At 33.2% G+C, this 18,861-nt stretch overlaps 2 protein-coding genes across 2 annotated transcripts; both read left to right on the plus strand.

The window, feature by feature from the left end:
• The first annotated feature begins 1,199 nt into the window (after positions 1 to 1,199).
• On the plus strand, positions 1,200 to 6,251 carry LOC142614928 (uncharacterized). The gene is made up of 4 exons (XM_075787568.1): positions 1,200 to 1,444; positions 1,637 to 1,780; positions 2,102 to 2,318; positions 6,022 to 6,251. The coding sequence occupies exons 1-4, from the start codon at positions 1,325 to 1,327 to the stop codon at positions 6,069 to 6,071; spliced, it is 531 nt and encodes a 176-aa protein (XP_075643683.1). The 5' UTR covers positions 1,200 to 1,324; the 3' UTR covers positions 6,072 to 6,251.
• Positions 6,252 to 8,977: 2,726 nt separating this feature from the next.
• Positions 8,978 to 17,481, plus strand: LOC142617047 (uncharacterized). Its single transcript, XM_075789747.1, has 5 exons — positions 8,978 to 9,111; positions 9,856 to 9,918; positions 9,988 to 10,061; positions 11,125 to 11,167; positions 16,444 to 17,481. The coding sequence occupies exons 1-5, from the start codon at positions 8,978 to 8,980 to the stop codon at positions 16,478 to 16,480; spliced, it is 351 nt and encodes a 116-aa protein (XP_075645862.1). The 3' UTR covers positions 16,481 to 17,481.
• The last annotated feature ends 1,380 nt before the right edge of the window (positions 17,482 to 18,861 follow it).

Genomic DNA, 18,861 nt, shown 5'->3' on the forward strand with positions numbered 1-18,861 from the left:
TTTGAATTATGATTATTGTATTAATACTAAAATTTTTGTTGTGGAGATTCAATAAGGAAAAATTACAACAAATTGGCCCCCTAAGTATAAATTCCTGGCTACGCCCCTACCTCTAACCATGCTTTCTCTCTCCTCTACCACCCCACTTTCTCTTTCTAAACCCCACCACATTCCTCCAAAAGCTTAGCTAAGCTTGTCCTAAACTTGGGTTCCACCTTCCCACTCTTAACTTTCCCATAACTATCAAAACCCAAATCAAAATTATAATTTGACAAAGACCCACTATTGTTGTTCACAAATATACTAATCTCATCTTTATCAAACCTCTCAAACCTATCAGTTGTTAAGGAAGTCTTGCTCTTGAAGCTTATAGGTTCTAGAGGCTTGGCGGTAGATTATTTGCTTTAATTTAGAGACTCCATGAGTTGAACCTTTGGGGCTTTAGGTGGGTCGTCGTCCGACGAGTTTGGGTAGAACTGGCTGTCGAGTCGAATAGCATTTTGGACTCAAAGAGTAGGTAAAGGTAAAGAACTAAAGAAGACATTGAACGAGGAATATGATGAGGTTTTAGAGAGAGAAATTGGGTGGTGGAGGAGAGAAAGTGTGGCTGGGAGGGATGAAGTGGAGGCCTAAAGGATCATTAAAGGTGTGGGACAAAAAGTAAAATGGTTTGCAAAATTTAAGAAAGAAAAAACAAACTTTTAATAATTTATGGATGAAAAACAAACTTTTGTAAAATGATATTTTACCCAAAAAAGAAAAACAACAAAATATGATATATTATACTATATTTTAAATTATTACTTGATTATTTGATTTATTTTCTTACATTCTTTGATGGGCGTGTGATGTTATTTGAAATTGTTGGATTTCTTAAAATTGTTTGCATTTGGATTTGGGCTAGATCCAATGGTTAATATATACTAGTAAATAGAAATTGAAATTCGTACCATACAATGAAATCGAAATTGAAATCAAATCTAACAATGACCAAGTTAAAAAAATGAAAATAGAAAGATAAATATTGAAAAATTAAAAAGAGATTGTCTATCATTCAAATTCTTATACATCCAGGAAAGATAAATATTAAAAAATTAAAAAGAGATTGTCTATCATTCAAAGTCTAATACATCCAAGAGTTAACTATAAATACTACAAATTTTCGGCCCAAGAAGAGCACAGCACACCCACAACTCCACAACACAACAGTTTTATGATTTATCTACCAATCTCATTTCATTCTCACTCTCACACGTTTGCACACAGAAGAAATCAAGAAACCCAGAAACCGATCTCCAATTCAGCCTAGACTACGATTGCAGGAATGGGCAGTAAGTTTGAAAAAACGGTCATAATTGATGGCAAAGTATATGAATATATAGTAAAGCGTGAAATGACCGATGAAGAAATCAAGCGTTATTATGATCAGGTTAATAAGAGCGGGGTATGTCTTTCTTTCTTTTCTCTCTCAAGCACAATTCATATATACATTTTTTGTAAACATCATGACACCATTTATACCCTATTGGTGTTTTGGAATGACGATAAAGAGCAATAAATCATGGTAGAGATTATGATAAAAAATATTATTATAAAAATGAATGATTAATTATTGTGTGGTGACTTTGCATTGCAGGGTTTTGATGTGGAAGACTTTTCCCACACTGTGTTTCTTGACGGTGGCGGTAGAATTGAGCCCTTAGATCTTTCTGATGACTCAAACAGGCAACTAGTTGTTGATCTTTCTATGGAAGCACTTGACAAGTACAACACTAAACAGGTCTATTTCTTTCTTTTATTTCATTGACAGTTTTCAATCTCGTCTTTACCAAAAATAGATTAGTTTCTTGATTTGATTATAAAGCTATTATCTTAGTGTCTTGATTTGATTTGATGAGCAGACGTGATAGTTGAGTACAAGATTTGAGTTCAATTCTGTTTATACAAAAAATTGATTGGTGTCTTTTTTTCTTGAGTAAACCGTAATACTTATTGGTATCTTGATTTGATGATAAAGCTATAATCTTGGTGTATTGATTTGATAATAAAACTTACTTCAATTAAACTAACTTTTTGTATTCTATTTTGTTTGGTCTTATAGAATAAGAACTTTAAGTTTAAGGAGGCAGAGAAGGCAAACTCTGAAGGCTATTATTGTGTTGTAACTTTGAACTGCGGTTTCGACTATTATATCACCTTCAAGGCCGAGGATGCTTCTACTGCTGCTATTGAAACCTTTCAAGCTTTGGTCTACGATGGAGAACCAGTTCGAGAGGTCAAATCTATTCGGGTCAAGCCCACATCTTACTATAACCAAGGTACGTAACTAATTAATTTGTCTCTTCAGTTGTTTATTTTCCTTTCAATTGTTTCATGCATGGTATCCAATTAGTTATTGATGATGAATTCATAAACGTTGCCTTTTGGTACTATTGTACTCATCCTTTGAAGTACAATGAAACCGCGACATTAACTTTGCTTTTGTTGCTGCCATAGTCAGTCATTGCTTTCTATTCCACACTAACATTGCTATTTGCCATGAATTTAAGGTCAGATTTCTTGTTAGGATGAATATTCTTGTTAGGATGAATTGAAATTGGAATAGTGGGTCACAATTTCCACGAATTGGTAGGCTTTAGGAATACTATGTGCCTTTTTTTTCAAAGCGCATAGCAGGGGAAAAGAATGTATGTTTGGTAATGTTTGATATTTACACTTTATTTTCTTTTTGTGTTTAATTTGCTTGATGGGTCCATGAGAGGTTAAAATGTTGATTACTTAGTTTAAGAGGAATGTTTGGAAAGTTTCCTCTGCCTCTCTCTCAAAATGAATAACACCCTTTTTCTGATGCTTTTCTTTTTCTTTGTTTTTTTTTTTCTAATGGCTGTATATGTTATCATTAGTGTTAAATATTAGCATTGATACACCATGTTGAATATGCTATTATGGATGCGGAAGCGAAAGCATAAAGTATAGAACACAATAACACAAAAGGATTACGTGGTTCAGCCTAACGGCTTACATCCACGGAGGAAACCCTAAAGGGCTACATCAATAATATATTAGAGTGTAGAACAAATCCTGTGTTACAATGAACCATAACATGTGTATATATAGTAGACTAAACCCTAAACTAATAGACTTCTAGTACAAGTAGGAAACTTGGCTTGCACACAAAGTAGAATTAGGCTTGGGCTTATGCTAATGGGCTAATATATCTCTAACACCCCCTCTCAAACTCAAGATGGAAACTTGATGAAATCTTGAGATTTGATTAGGTTGAAAAGATCCCTTGAATGAAATTTGGCTCTATGACGGTGGCTTGAGAAAGGCAATGGTCTTGCAGTGTTGATGCGACTTCTAACGGTGACATGACTATACCGGAGAATTTTGACGGCAGCAGTGGAAAACCAAAGAAGATGAACGCAGCGAAGAAAGACCGAGGAAGACAAAGATTGCTCTTAATACACCGTAAGGACCGAAAACCATGGCCATAGGAAGGCAGCTCTGATACCATGTTAAATATTAGCATTGATACACCATGTTGAATATGCTATTATGGATGCGGAAGCGAAAGCATAAAGTATAGAACACAATAACACAAGAGGATTACGTGGTTCAGCCTAACGGCTTACATCCACGGAGGAAACCCTAAAGGGCTACATCAATAATATATTAGAGTGTAGAACAAATCCTGTGTTACAATGAACCATAACATGTGTATATATAGTAGACTAAACCCTAAACTAATAGACTTCTAGTACAAGTAGGAAACTTGGCTTGCACACAAAGTAGAATTAGGCTTGGGCTTATGCTAATGGGCTAATATATTTCTAACAATTAGAAACCATAACTACTCTAAGTAGAATTAGACTTAATTACTTACTGTTTGCGGTGTTAATTCCTCTAAGTAGAATTAGAGACTTAATTACGCCAGTAAGACTGAGATTAATGGAGGAGAGTTGTATCAATTAAGTCAACACATGTGAGGAATGCAGCTGGAAAGAAAACAAAGCAATGGCACTAGTGTCATCCTTGATGAGATTTCCGTTGTCAAGTTCAACAGGGTCTATCCTTAGAGCAGTTAAGGCGATCGCGGCCGTTAAATAATGTTAGAATACAAACCAAGCTCCAAAAGAGTAGATAAATAGATAAATAGATAAGTGTTCAATATTGAAACCAAAAATAAATAAAAGATAGTTGTTCTAGGCGACCCAACAACAATGAATATAATATAATATATCAATAGATGTATGAACATGGATTCGGATACAATATGACAAATAAGACACCGTTATGATACTAATATGACATGGATATATCACGAATATAGCACCCCAAATAAAATATACATACTTCTAGTGGCAAAGCCAAGGGGAGCGAGAGAGGGCAACTGCCCCTGACTCCCCCTAAAAAGCCCCCTAGGTTATAGCATTTATGTTCCTTTCTTAAATGCTTCGCCCAACATAGGAAAAAAATTCAAAAAGACAAAATGTCTTATTATAGAAAAACAATCCTTACACGTAAAAATAAAAAGGGAAAAAGCTGCATAGATCTTGCCACTTACAATAGTGATACATATTTTCTCTTTTAAGCTTTTATATTGTCCAAAATTATAGCTTATCACCATATATGACACTTTACTGTTTAACTCAATTTTCTTCTGTTATTCTTCTTCTTATTTATTATTATTATTATTATTTTTGGGTTTTTTTCACCGCAATGATGGTGGTCTTAAATTTTACACTCTTTTATTATTATTATTATTATAGAAAAGGTAAACTACCTAATGTCCTAGTATGATATTGAAATTCTCACACCTCCACTATCCATTTTTTCTCCTTCTTGACTTTTTAGTTTCCAATTTTATAGGTTATTGCTATACCTTTTTTACTTTGATTGTTAGTTTCTATGCAACGGTTTCAAAATATAAAACGTCAAATACCGTTGAGCAAATTAAATTTGTTATGAAAAAATGAACTATAGTATACACTTACATTAAATTTTGTATAACAATTATAGTTATTTACAATTGTTTATTTATTAGGTTATTAATATCGATTAGTTTTTTATGGTTATTTTAGTTTAATATTGTCTTTAGACCTTGCCCCCACTGAAATCCTAACTCCGTCACTGCATGCTTCTTAATATATTGTATTTTAAGTTACTTGATTATTTGATCTATTCTCTTTCCTATATCTTCTAAGCTTAGTATTCCAGAACTTGTCTAGTCTTATGCTTACTTGTCTTTGTTTTTTTAAAAACTAAAATAATAATAATAATAAGAACATCAACTTTTTTGTTACATTCACTTAGAGGTTCAGAAACTTCAAATTGCATCCAATGATGGGAAATAAATTGTAATGGAGCATATACATAACTAATTATTTGTGCAAGTGGGGAAATAGGTTTCATTTGAGAATGTAGCAGGACATGACCTAGCTGGAATCTTGATCTAAGCTCATATATCCATTCCCTGGCTTATGAGCCTCTAGATAGATGGTCATAGGTAGAATTGATTGTTTATGGCTGTAGACTAGTAAATCTATATGTTGAAAAGACGTCAAGAGTCTCATAGCTCAAATGCTCAATTGGCACCTCTTAGTGTTTTTAACATAGACAAACCCTCCGTACCCATTGCAATAACTATCTTTTTTAAAGAAGGAAAAATAAGGCAAATATGGTTTTTAGGCCAAAATGGCAAAATACCCCTTTTAGCCAAACTTTCTAGCAAAATACTCCCTATCTGAAACTATTTAGGGATATACCCCTTTTTTGAAATTCAATTTTTAGAAAATCGAGTTTCAATTTAAAACTCGATTGTCCAAAAATCGAGTTTTACATTTGAAACTCGATTTTCTAAATATCGAGTTTCAAAATAAGGGCATATCCCTAAATAATTTCAGACAGAGGGCATTTTGCTAGAAAATTTGTGAAAAATGGGTAAAACCCCCATGTTGGCCATGGTTTTTGACAGTTTTATTGTTCCATGTTGCTGACATAATTTTTTATTATTTGCAGGTAATGAAGCTGATGAAGACCAAACAGCTTGTTGTCCAGAGCAAAGCTAGGAATTTGTTCTAGAAGATTGATTAATGAAATATTCTCATATCAGTCACATAATTCACGATCATGTACTGAGGAAGTAATATCTATTTGCTTAGGTTAACATTTTTATTTTATTTTATGAGAGGTTAACACTTTTTAGCCTTTCTAGTTACTAGGGGATTCAAAATTTATAACTTCAGCATTTGGGACTATGTATTAAGTATTAACTATTAAGTAGTTTGGAGGTTAATCAGTTAATGTGTTTAGTGTTACGTGCGAATAAAGTCAACTCTTTTTTACTATTGAAATTTGGAACTTACAAAAGGTTGTTGATTGCATGACTTCTCCCACTATTTTTAATGAATAATTTTATAACAAAATTTCTAAATGTTAATATTAAAAAATATTATTAATGCATGAGTCAAGATCAAATAACACTGTAATTTTTTTTATTAATGTTACGGCAACTTATTAACTTCTTATTGGATACTGTTTTGAAATTTTCACATTTGAATTATATGTTTTAATTCCTCTTTATCTCGTGAAATTTTATGAAAATTGGATGCAATATAATTTAAAAAAAAAAAGAGTTTGAAGTTTAAATCATCTATATTTATATATACTATAAAACCAAAACTTTTTACTCTTTGTTGCCCTCATGAAAACACGTCACATAAGTTTTGAAGATCTCACTTTTTTTTTTCAAATTATTATTATTTGTTTAATTTAGTCTATTATTTGGGTTTTAAAATATGCTCCACAAATCCTAAACATAGTGCCTCTAAAAATCATTCATGTGCGCAACACTAGAGAGGAGCTAGACCATAATTATTAATGCACACTCCCTATTGCATAATTGTTATTGCATATTCCTTATGCCCACACCATACATACATTTCAATTCAAAAACTAAAATATGTGTACAATATGAGGGCGTTTGGATAGCGCAAACGCGCGTCCACGTCCACATCCAAGTTTTTTTTTTTTTTTTTACGCGTGTTTGTTACTGTTTATTGGCCATAAACAGTGATTTTAGGCCAATGAACAGTGATTCTTACCCATTTAAAAATTATTTTGCTACAGTGTTTTTAGTTTTTAGTTTTCAGCAATAAGTTCTATTCAAACAGACCCTATGTATAAAAGCCATTGTGTAATAAACACTGCATAAGTCTCATCAATGTACTTGAACTTGAATGATTGACTCACAAGCCATACACATTACCATAAAAAGTAAAAACCTTACAATGTGCAATACAAGTCTTCCTAGACTCCACCCTTTTAATCCCAACAATATTTGCTTTACATGTATCATCATGAAAACCCTTGTCCACCTTGGGTTGAATTCCAGTTGATTTCGGGCCGTTCCGGTTGATTTCGGTGAGTTTCGGTCGGTATACCAATTCCAGCTGGTATTGAAATCAAACTCGATCAACCCATCTTGTCACAGCACCGATCACCTAAAGAAACGCATCTCATCACAGTAGTCTTCTTTTTCTTCTTCTTCAGTTTTTCTGTGCGTTTCATCCTTTGCAACTCTTCTTCTTATTCTTGTTGTGGCTATCTTCTTCTTCAGTCTTCTTTTTAGTTTTGTGAGCCTTCACGTGGGCTGCCTGACTAGTACTTGAAAGGGAAGTTACAATTCAGCTTTTTATGTTGATTTGTTGGCCCCTGCCGTCCTCCACACCACGTGATCTAGCTTTTTTATGAAAATAAATTTCAGCTTTTTTTTAATCTTTAATTATTTATATACATTTTAATCTTGTAATATTCTAAAAAATTGTTAATATTAGTTTATTTAGGAAGCTCAAAAATGGGAAAAACTAAAAAAAGTAGTGAATAGGAAGCTTCTTGGAAGCTCACTTGTGTACAATTACCCAAAACGTGAGTTTTATTTACAAAAAAAAAAATCATAAATAAATGTTTTTTGTAAATAATAATCCCACTTTTTTTTAGTAGAAAACTATATTAAATTTATTATTTTATATAATAGTAATAATAATATATAAATATATATATTTTAGTAGAAATTCAGAAACGGTTTCGATTACAGTGAAATTAAGATAGCCTTAACAATATAGTTAAGTCCTTTTTTGAAAGTTACACTCAAAACAACTATTTTTAAAATAGCTTATCTAAATGTTTAATATGGCTTTAAAAATAAAAAACGCATATTTTCACATTTTTACCAAACGCTTATCTGTGGTTTTTAAAATGGAGTTTTAAAAACGCTAGTTTTGAAAACGCATGTTTTAAAAACGCTAGTTTTGAAAACGCAAATTTTGAAACAGCTTATCCAAACAGGCCCGTTGTCACATTTAGTGGTTCTATTATTTTTTACCTACATTTGATGATTCTATCGTCACATTAGATGATACCAATATCACATACTAACCGTATTTCATTATATTTGGTAGTTTCCTTTTTTTTTTTTCCTCATATTTGATGGTTTTATTTTCATATTAGTCAATACTAACATTACATCTAACCATACTTTTATTAAATTCAGTAATTCTCTTTTTTTTTTTACTCACATTTGATGCTTTCACCGTCAAATTGAGTTGTAACAACATTAACTTTGATTATATTTTTGTTACATTCGGTAATTCCCTTATTGTTTCATATATGACAATAATTTTGTTACATTCGGTGATTTTATTATTTTTTAATCACATTTGATTATTTTATTGTCATACACAACGATAATAAGGATAGAGACCAAATTAACACAATTGAAAAATTAAAGACCAAATTGAAATACAGTTTAAAAAAGAATATAGTGGAAAGAATAGGAACCGAATTTAAAATTAAAATTTAATATATATATTTTTTTTGGTTATTGTTGGTTTTTATTTATTTATTTATTTTTGGAAAATTAAAAACCATTTCAGACAACCTAGGCCTTCGGTTGTCATATATATAGAAAACTTTGATGGATTGCTTAACCCTCGGGCCTCAAAGTCCACGTGATGAGGCCACCACTCACAGTTACACCAGCAATACCCACCTTCTCAGCTTGCTTCTGCCACAGATCCCATGGGCATTCCTATCTCTACGCACCAAAAGGTCTGAGCTTTTTTGTTTTCTTGTATTTTTTCGGTTTTGGGTTTTGACCGTTTGTTAAGAATATGTAAAGAGCTTTGATGGGTTGGTTTTGGCTTTCTTGTATTTCGCTGTACAACTGAGGTTTATGCGTGATGGGTTTGCTTATTTATAAAAAATATATCGAAAACTTTTCATGGGTTGCTTTGGATTTCTCGTATTTTGTTTGTTTTCTGTAGTCAGTTCAGGCTTATGCTTGATTGGTAGGGCGCATCGTCAAAATTATAACACCAAATTCTGTTTGCTTTGCTTTTTCACAATTTGTTTGTTTTCTAGGTTCATTTGGGAATTGTCGTGATGGGAGGATGTTTGTAGCTTTAATGGGTTGCTTTTGGTTCCTAGTATTTTGTTTGATTTTTGTGTTCAATTGAGGCTTACGAGTGATGGGTAGGGTGTAATTATCATAACTAATCTGCAAATTATGTGATTTGCTTTTGGTTTATCATTTTTTGTTTGTTTTTCTATGTTCAATTGGGATTTTTCAAGATGGATTGCTTTGAATTCCTTGTATTTTGTTTGCTTTCTATGTCCAATTGTGGTTTTTGCGTGATGGGCACCCATTAGAAATTTTCATGCACTTTCACGAGCTCCGTAAGTGTTAGATGAGGTTGATTTTTATGCTGACATTGGCATGGTTAGACATTATATTTCAGGTGGTAATGGATAAAAACAATACTGCAGATATTGATTGTCTTCTCTTTGTTTTAGGTTGCTCCTTGGAATTGTTCCTCTGACTTCAGTTTCTGACTATAATGGCTATAAGGATCCCAAGTAACTCTTTATAAGATAGCATCATTTATATGCGCAGTTTAATGGATCTCTTATGGTGGCTTTATATAGGGACAAAAGTATGGATGCTTTCTCTAGAGGCAGAACTGTAGATGAGTCTATGTACAATGACCAGAGATCGAAAAGTAAGCATATGTTTTTGTACATTGATTGAATGTATATATAATATAAATTATGTATGTGCACAGAACAATATGCATGATTTGATTCTCTATCACTGAGGATAGCTACCTGAGATGGTGGTTTTTCAATTGTTCAAAAAATTTGGTTATGTTGTTCAAAGAAGGCTTGGTATTTACTAATTCTGGTACGCAAGATGCATGTGCAATGGGTTGCTACAAAATGTACCTTGTGTAATTTGAAGTACATTTTGTCCCTACCCCTTTTCCCAAAAGAAAGCGAAACAAGAACCCTGTAAGAACTTATCTCATTGCTCCGCTTGTTTCTCTGGCCACCAAAGGTGAGCCAAGTAGATTTGTTCAAAATCGATATAAAATTTTAAATCTCACAGTTCTAAACTTAAAAAAGAAAAAGAGGGAAAAAACACACATGCTGATAAACAGAGAGAAACATGTGATGCTTCCTCAAAGAGGAGAATCAATACTAGGGAATTAAAGGAAAGGAAAGGAAAGGAAAAGAATTTTGGACATTAGTGAGACATGAGATATAGAGGCTTAAGTAACTGCCTGTAATAGCCAGAGGGGGGAAGGATTTTGTTTACAGAATTTCTAGTTTCATTATTTAGATTAGATGGAATTGTTGGAGTGTTTGGATTTTGTATGGAAGGAAATCTGATCTACTCTATTCTGCTAAAATTGTTTGGAATTGGCTGGAACTAGAATTAGCAAAAGTGGAGTATTCATCTTGTACCCATGTTTGATTTGATTTTGAAAAAAATAAAAACATCAATATTAATATAAATCTGTCATTTTTCAAATATCATTCATAGTGAAGCAGGTGATGGAAATACATTTAATGCTGTCCTATTGCCATCCCTTTCGCACTTGATTTCCTCACCATCCAAAACTATAAAGTAGAGAATAAGAGAGATAAACCAATCTTATGTTAGTGTTATTATATTTTATTATATCTTTGTTCATTTGGAGCATTAATCTTGGCCTTTACGTCACGATACGTTTGTTACTTGTATTTGTAGGAATATAACACCAGATGCTTCTCTTTATGCAGTTGTCAATCATGGTTGTGAAATGGTATCTCTGAAGAATATCAGGTTTGCATAATTGTGGATGGGAAGTTTTCTTACTGTGCATTTGGAGTATGCTGTCCTTTGCATTTGCTTTATGTCATATTTACATATTATTTGTAAGAAATCTCTGTATTTTTAGACTCTTAATGTAGTTATTAAATGTTAACCTTACATATCATAACAAATTCTGCAGGTGTAGATTCTCTATTTACACACATTTTACTTTGTTTGCTTTTATGTTGATGCCAGTTTCTTATTAATTAATATCTATCAAAAGACATGTGCATGTGTATCATTAACTAAGCAAAGGTCATGTAATGGCAATTTCTTGCATATTTGATTTCATAGAGCTTATACAGAAATATGAAGATATGTCACTTTATTGCATATTTTCTACAAGTCCAATGGAAGTTCACTAAGTTTGTTAACAGTATTTTCTATAACTGCCCAGCAAGGGAACAAAATAAAGAAAAGAAAAGAAAGGAAACTGCCTCACAGTGGATTTTCTATGTTAGGATAGCAGATTTCTACGTTAGGATAGCAGACATTTCGTATCAAAGGGCGCCACTTTCCTTCCTTGTCCTGAACCTGGCTGGAACACGATATCTTACCATACCCATTAAGACCCCACTGCTTCCCATAAGAATTCTGTATTAAATAATAGTCTTCTCCATCTTCCATATCGTAGCCTACAATTAAAATGGCGTGTCCACCAATAGATTTCTCATCTGAATTTTCCCGGGGGGTTTTATAAATTCCCTACCATAAAGTAAAATCCTTATTAAATTATGCAGTAACAAAAATATACTTTGAAACATTGTTAAACCAAAATTCTACCTCTTTGTAAGTCATGAAACTTTTAAACAAGTCCATCGAAGCAGCTACAGGGTGGTGTTTAAGCATTCTTACTACTTCATCCTTGTCACCATCTTCAATCGTCTTGTATGGCATGCCATTTTCTTTTCTTATCCATACAATTGCCTGAAATAAATAAAATTTAAAAAATTTATAAGAATCAAATAATAAATAAACATGTAGAAACATTTAACTAAAATAAATTACCTTCGATCTATAGGGGTTATCTTCTTTTTTTCCTTTGCGTCCTTTGAAAGGGTAACCTTCTTCGTAGCAGATCCCGTTTTCTGCTATCCATTTAAAAGCACTTTTAGTGCTATATCTGTAGCACCCTTCTTTATCAGTATTTAATCCAACCTTCTTAGGGTTTTCCACACAGCAATCTAATAATTCTTGCGCTGACAGTTGAATCTTGTGTTTTAGAGGGTGCTTGATGGTCCATAGCGCCTCTACAGCCGTAGCTGCAGTAATTGCCCAGCAGCATCCTATAGAGAATTAAATATTTAGTGCATTCCCTGTAAAATGTATTTTAACACCAGAAGAAAATGAGATTTATAAAAACTTACCACAGTATCGTTGGTTTCTAACAGGATTTAGAAAGTCCCTCCAATCCTTTGGTTCAAAACATTCACCCTGTTAAACCATATATTAAAACATTATTTTGAAAAATTAATTAAATAATAACTTGGCAACGAGGCATGAAAAATTAGTGCATCTACTTGTCTTGTAACACTTCAATGTTATTATAATTATAATTTTTTATTAACTACAATTCACTTGTTATTGTTAACTTATGTGAATGCCCTTAGTATGTAATTCTTGTGCGCTTTTAAATTGCTTTCCCAATGTTTGAAATTTGTGAGAATTGATGTTGCAATTATCTTACTAAACGATGAAATTTATAACATGGAATAGATAGATATATGAACAGCATAAAATATAGATCATTTTTTTAAGTAACTTACCCCCATATGAATAGAAATATAAAAAAAAAAAATGCCTGCAATAAAACAAGAGGACTATGTAAAACATTTATAATTAGAAAGGGGAAAAAACTGTAACATAAAACATATTGATGAAGAAACAGCACAAAAAACCTGACTAAGCAAAAAATATGCAATAAAAAATAATTTTATTATTATTATTTTCTTTTGATCATGAACAAAAATATACAATAAAAAAATATGTACAATAATTTTATTCATGTAATTCAATTTTATTTTTTAAATACTTAAAATATGTTGGCAATCTATGAATGAGCATTTGCAACTAGCATGGTATTCAGAAAATAGGATTATTTATTATTATTATTATGATTTTTTTCAGATTTGTCTTACAAAAGCAAATTAGCATGGTATTGCACCTGTTCAGATTATGCTTACCTGAACTTTTATGTGTGTAAAAAATTATATTGCTAAGATTTTCCTTTTGTGTAGTTGTTTTTAATAACTGTTATTCTTATATTTTCATTATTTTTTAAAATCCAATTTTAGATGTGAATGTATCAGTCATAGGACTGGACCTAGACTTCCAACTCCCCTTTAGAAAAAGGCCTTTTAGGTTTGAATGTATGTGGACATCCCACCCCTCATGTAAGGAAATGATTCAGTTGGCATTGAGGTCACAAAATACTGGATCAAGGGCTGCTCAATTATATAGTAAACTGCAGAAAGTTAGGCCTGATTCTTCAAGCTGGAATAAGACAGTTTTTGGTAAGGTGGAAACTGAGATCAAGAACAAATTAGCCCTTCTGCAAGATATTCAAAACACCATTGTGAATGAAGATGATGTGAGGAGAGAAAAGTGCATCAGAGAGGAGGTGGAAGATTTGTTGAATCAGGAGGAACAAATGTGGGCCCAAAAGGCTAGATGTGACTGGATTTTGAAGGATGATAGGAATAAAAGATTTTTCCAAACAATAGTGAAGCAGAGAAGAGCCAAGAGTAGCATTCTACAACTTAAGGACAGGAATGAGAATCTTACTGATAAACCAGAGGAGATTGAGGGTATTTTAGTGGAACACTTCAAGAGTTCTTATGAAGATCAGAATGCTTTAAGTGTAGATGACATTTTACAAGAACTCTAGGGTATTAATATTCCACAGCTAACAGCCCAGCAATGCTTGGAGCTGAGTAAACCCATTAGCAATTTTGAGATTGAGTGTACTGTATTTCAGCTTGGCCCTCACAAAGCACCAGGGCCTGATGGGATTCCAGCTTATTTCTTTCAGGAATACTGGGATATTGTAAGACCAGACATTATTAACACTGTCCAAGCCTTCTTCTACTCAGGGTCTCTATTCAAACCCCTCAACCAAACACTCATTACCCTTATCCCAAAGAACAATTACCCTGATGAAGTCTCCCACTTTAGGCCCATAAGTCTACGTAATGTTGTGTATAAAATTATATCAAAGTTGTTAGTCAATAGACTTAAGCCTATCATGGATTGTCTCATAACTCCATATCAAAATTCCTTCATAAAAGGGAGAAATATCACTGACAATATTCTTATTGCCCATGTGATAGTGGATGCTCTTAGGCAAAAAAGAGGGTACAAACAGTTTTGGGGTCCTTAAGATTGACATAGTAAGGCTTATCACAGAGTTAGATGGAATTTTCTTAAAGCAGTGCTCATTGCCATGAATTTTGATGCCAAATGGGTTAAATGGCTAATGGAGTGTGTCACTTCTGTTCATTACACTCTCCTCTTTAATGGCAACATATCCAATTCCTTTAAACCTGGGACAGGACTTAGGCAAGGAGACCCCATCTCTCCATACCTTTTTCTAATATGTGCCAACACCTTATCATTAGCTCTTCTTAAGGCAGAATCCTCAAACATAATCTCTGGGGTCAAAGTGGGTAGAAATGGAGATGCTTTCACTCATCTTTTATATGCTGATGACTCCCTGTTGTTTTTAAGAAAGATGAGAAGTCTTTAGCAAATTTGCAAAGAACTTTGGATTGGTATTGCACCCTTTTTGGGCAGAGCATAAACTTGGCTAAGTCTGATCTGTATTGTTCTCCAAACATGCCTTAAGAGGAACAGGAAGTGCTAGCTAGGTCCTTAAGGGTAAATCTGGTCTCTAATCCTAGCAAATATTTAGGATTGAATTTCAAACTAAGAGCAACTGCATCAGTTGATGCAAAAATTTTGTAAATTTTGCCAAAAAAAACCTACTTTTTCTATTTTACACACCTAATTTTACAAAACACTCACATCAGTTTGTCTATTCTACACATTTATTTAATAAAATATTCATTCTTTTACAATTTTTTATTATTTCCTTCACCCTTCACACTTCTCTCTTCTCTTGAAATCCTCTCACACACAACCCAAGCCACCATCAACAATCAATCCACCATCATCAAGCACAACCACTACAAACCGTGCACCATCATCAGCCACTAATCAAATCCTTCAAAAATCATCAACAACCCAGATCAAGAACTTGAATTTTTAAGTCTATTTAGAAACCCAAGAGACTATAACAAGTGGGAAAAAGAAAAGACTCAATCTTGCATTGAGAGCCATTGTTTTGATTTTTAGAGAGAGAAAACAAAATCAACAAGGAAACACAGCAGGGATACAGAAGGTAATAGAGAGAGAGAGAGAGAGAGAGAGAGAGAGAGAGAGAGAGAGAGATTTTTTGAGGTGTGGATTTTAGTGAATGGGTATTTATTGTGAAGTAGTGTGGAAACCAGAACCAGGCAGAGCGGGATCTCCTCTCAGAATATGCTTTCTTCCTTTGTTATATGCTTAAAAACTTGAATTTTTAAGTCTATTTAGAAACCCAAGAGACTATAACAAGTGGGAAAAAGAAAAGACTCAATCTTGCATTGTTTCTGTTAATTTTCTCACATTCTCTCGGCAACCAAACAGAAAACACAGCAAAAAAAAAAAAAAAAAATCAAGAACTAGGAAATAAGAAAAAAAAATACTCAATCTGGAGGAGAATTTTCTGGGACTCAGGATGGAGATCCGACCACTTGAAAAGACTGAGTTTGAGGTTGAAACAGTGATTGTTGTTGTGGTTGCTGTGGAGTAGAAAGCAGTGAAAATGTTTGTGTTTTTGGGTTTTGAATGAGAAATTGTTTCAGGGTTTTGATTTGGGAATTGGGGTTGGAATTGAAAGAAAAAAAAAATACTAAGCCCCAAGTTTTGTCCGGGTGGGTGGTGCTGTTGCGGTTCAGAGGGAGAGGAAGAGGGAGAGAGAAGTCAGATGGAAAAAGAAGAGAGGTGAGAGAAAAAACTATAAAATAATGATATGCACAACTACTGTGCATAAAAATGAGCAACTTTATATGCACCCACTAATGTGAGTGTTTTTTTTTTTTCTCAAAATGTGTAAAATGAGCAATTTTTTCTATTTTGCAAGATTTTTTTTTTTTGGTTGGTATAAAAGGATATTTCTTTAAAACTAAAAGGATGAATGTCCACAGGAGGACTGGAAAAAACAACAAATGCAGTTGCTCATAATGGGATTTTGCAAAATCTTGCATGATAGTCTCCCAACAATGCTCATCCTCAAAAACAGAGGGATTCAAACCCGTAACAAATGTCTTACGTGTGAAGCTGAGGAAGAATCTTCCACACCTGTTTTTACATTGCAATTTTGCAGGAGCTTGTTGGCATGGCACTACACTTGCTGTTCATACCACTGATTTTTGTAACATTACTGTTTAACAGTGGATTGATAGACTGCTAAACAGCTTCAATTTTAAGGAGGAGCAATCAATGGAATATCTGCAGGCAATCTTTACCACTCTTAGGACAATATGGAAACACAGAATCTGGTGATCCATGAAGGTAAAAACCCAAACCCTTTAGAGGTTAGAGGTGGTTCTAATTGCTCAAACTCTATTATTGTCTAGCAGAATCTGGTGATCCATGCAGGTACAAAGAATCCTTGTCTAGCAGGTCAGAGGAGAACAGCCAGCCAAGAATCCCAGTTCCAGAGCCAAATGCAGCAGCAGGATAGTGGCAGTTGATCATCAGAGTTGCAAGTGTTAGGAGCAAGAGGTATAGAAGATGTTCATATGCTTATGAAGCTAGGGGTATCCAGGGAGAGGTAGTACTTTGGGGAGCAGCTAACAGCACAGCAAAAACAAAGTATGGAGCTTTGCAGGAGGCTATGGTAGAGTGAGTTATCAAAGCCCTGCAACATGGATTCCATACACTTTTGTTTCTCACTACTTGTAGAAGACTAAGCCAAGTTTTGGGACAAGTCACTAAGCCTGACCTGTTTGAGATGACTATGTTGGCTGATATATCTCATCTTCAGCAGAATGGTTTAATTTTCAAAATATACTTAGTTCCTAGGATAGTTTTGGCTCATGTTTTTTTCTGTTGCTAGCCTAGCTGTCTCAATGCCGGTTCATTTTGTCTACTGTAACCCCAATATTTTGTAGAATTGTTCTCCCTTTAATGTTATAAAAAAAAAGAGGGAATATCTCCTATTCACTCCCCCATTGATTGCATATGATTTACTATTGGTTCTCTTTATTATTTTTTTTATTTATTTTTTTTAGTGAATCTTTTCTTTTCTTTTGACCATGAACAAAGAACACGAGCAACCATAACTAGTGATACTTAAAACATTTGAGTCGACGGAGGCACAAAAATCAGAGCCTCCTCATTCAAGAAGTGACAATGCTAGAATTCTTTTGTACATCAAAATCGTATCAAAATCAGTTCAGAGCCTCTAATTCTATTTTTTTTTAGTACTAGTATTCTTTTTTACATCAAAATCGTGTCGATGAAGCATAATCTGAAAGTAATTCTATCATAAAAGATGAACTTGTCAATACATTAGTTGCTTTCTCATTAATAATCATGTCTTTTTTACAAAGAAGACACAGTGCAATTTAAAATATTAATCTTATAAAATTTATTAAGTAGTTTAATATTACTTAAAGTTATAAGACTACTAATGTTTGGAGGAATAGACTCCATCTAGGCTAAAAGCAAAGAATAAAATCTAAGGGTATGTTTGGTAACTGTTTTTTTTCTTCTTATTTTCTGTTTTCAAAAACAATTTTCTATTTTTGAAACTAAAAAACTTGTATGGCAACCTAAAATGGATAGAAAATAAAAACTGTTCTCAAAACTCAATTTGTGAAGGAAATTGAAAACAGTCTTTTGTATGTTTTCAATTTTTAATTTTCAAAAGTTAATGAAAATATGCATTTAATTTAATGAATCTGCCTCATTTAATGAGTTAATATTAAAGTTCAAATCCTAGTAACAACATATTTTAGTATTTTCTATTTTTTTTTTCAAAAAACTATTTTTTTCTAAATTTCAACTAACCAAACATGTTTTTGATTTCAAAAATACAAGGAAATTGTTTTTTCTTTATACTCCCGAAAACAAGTTTTTGAAAATAGAAAACAAAAACTGTTACCAAACATAATCTAACTTTTTTAGCCAAATCATCCGTAACAGAATTGTCCTGTCTATGAGTACGAGAGAAACAATAATTTTGTGAAGAATTTACATGAGGCATCTTTAACTAAATGATAAAAGCAAAATGAAACATATCACACTTCCAAAGAGAATTGATGACAATTTCGGAGTCTCCTCCATAATGGTATATATTTCAAGAACTGTAAGGGGGTCGGGGGATTTTCTCAGACAAGGCTGTCATAACTTCCCCTTTATTCTTTCTTATCACAACACCTATACCAGCTTCTCCTAAATCATGGAACATAGCCCCATCAAAATTTGTCTTGAACCCATCTTGATCCGGAGGCTTCCAATAACCACTGCAGGCCGTGGTTTCCTCATTGGGTTACCTTTAGTTTTTCTATATAGGGATAAGAACCTTTTTGCTTCAATAACAACCCGATTCAATGGAA

Source organism: Castanea sativa, chromosome 11 (assembly GCF_040712315.1).
Source record: "Castanea sativa cultivar Marrone di Chiusa Pesio chromosome 11, ASM4071231v1".
NCBI classification, from domain to species: Eukaryota; Viridiplantae; Streptophyta; class Magnoliopsida; order Fagales; family Fagaceae; genus Castanea; species Castanea sativa.

Bases quoted from the DNA above. Each gene is read 5' to 3' on its own strand.
- LOC142614928 (XM_075787568.1), top strand. From the start codon at position 1,325: ATGGGCAGTAAGTTTGAAAAAACGGTCATAATTGATGGCAAAGTATAT. The intron at 1,445-1,636 runs GTATGTCTTTCT...TTTGCATTGCAG, and splicing joins ATCAGGTTAATAAGAGCGGG to GGTTTTGATGTGGAAGACTT. The intron at 2,319-6,021 runs GTACGTAACTAA...TATTATTTGCAG, and splicing joins CACATCTTACTATAACCAAG to GTAATGAAGCTGATGAAGAC.
- LOC142617047 (XM_075789747.1), top strand. From the start codon at position 8,978: ATGGATTGCTTAACCCTCGGGCCTCAAAGTCCACGTGATGAGGCCACC. The intron at 9,112-9,855 runs GTCTGAGCTTTT...TCTTTGTTTTAG, and splicing joins CTATCTCTACGCACCAAAAG to GTTGCTCCTTGGAATTGTTC. The intron at 9,919-9,987 runs GTAACTCTTTAT...GGCTTTATATAG, and splicing joins AATGGCTATAAGGATCCCAA to GGACAAAAGTATGGATGCTT.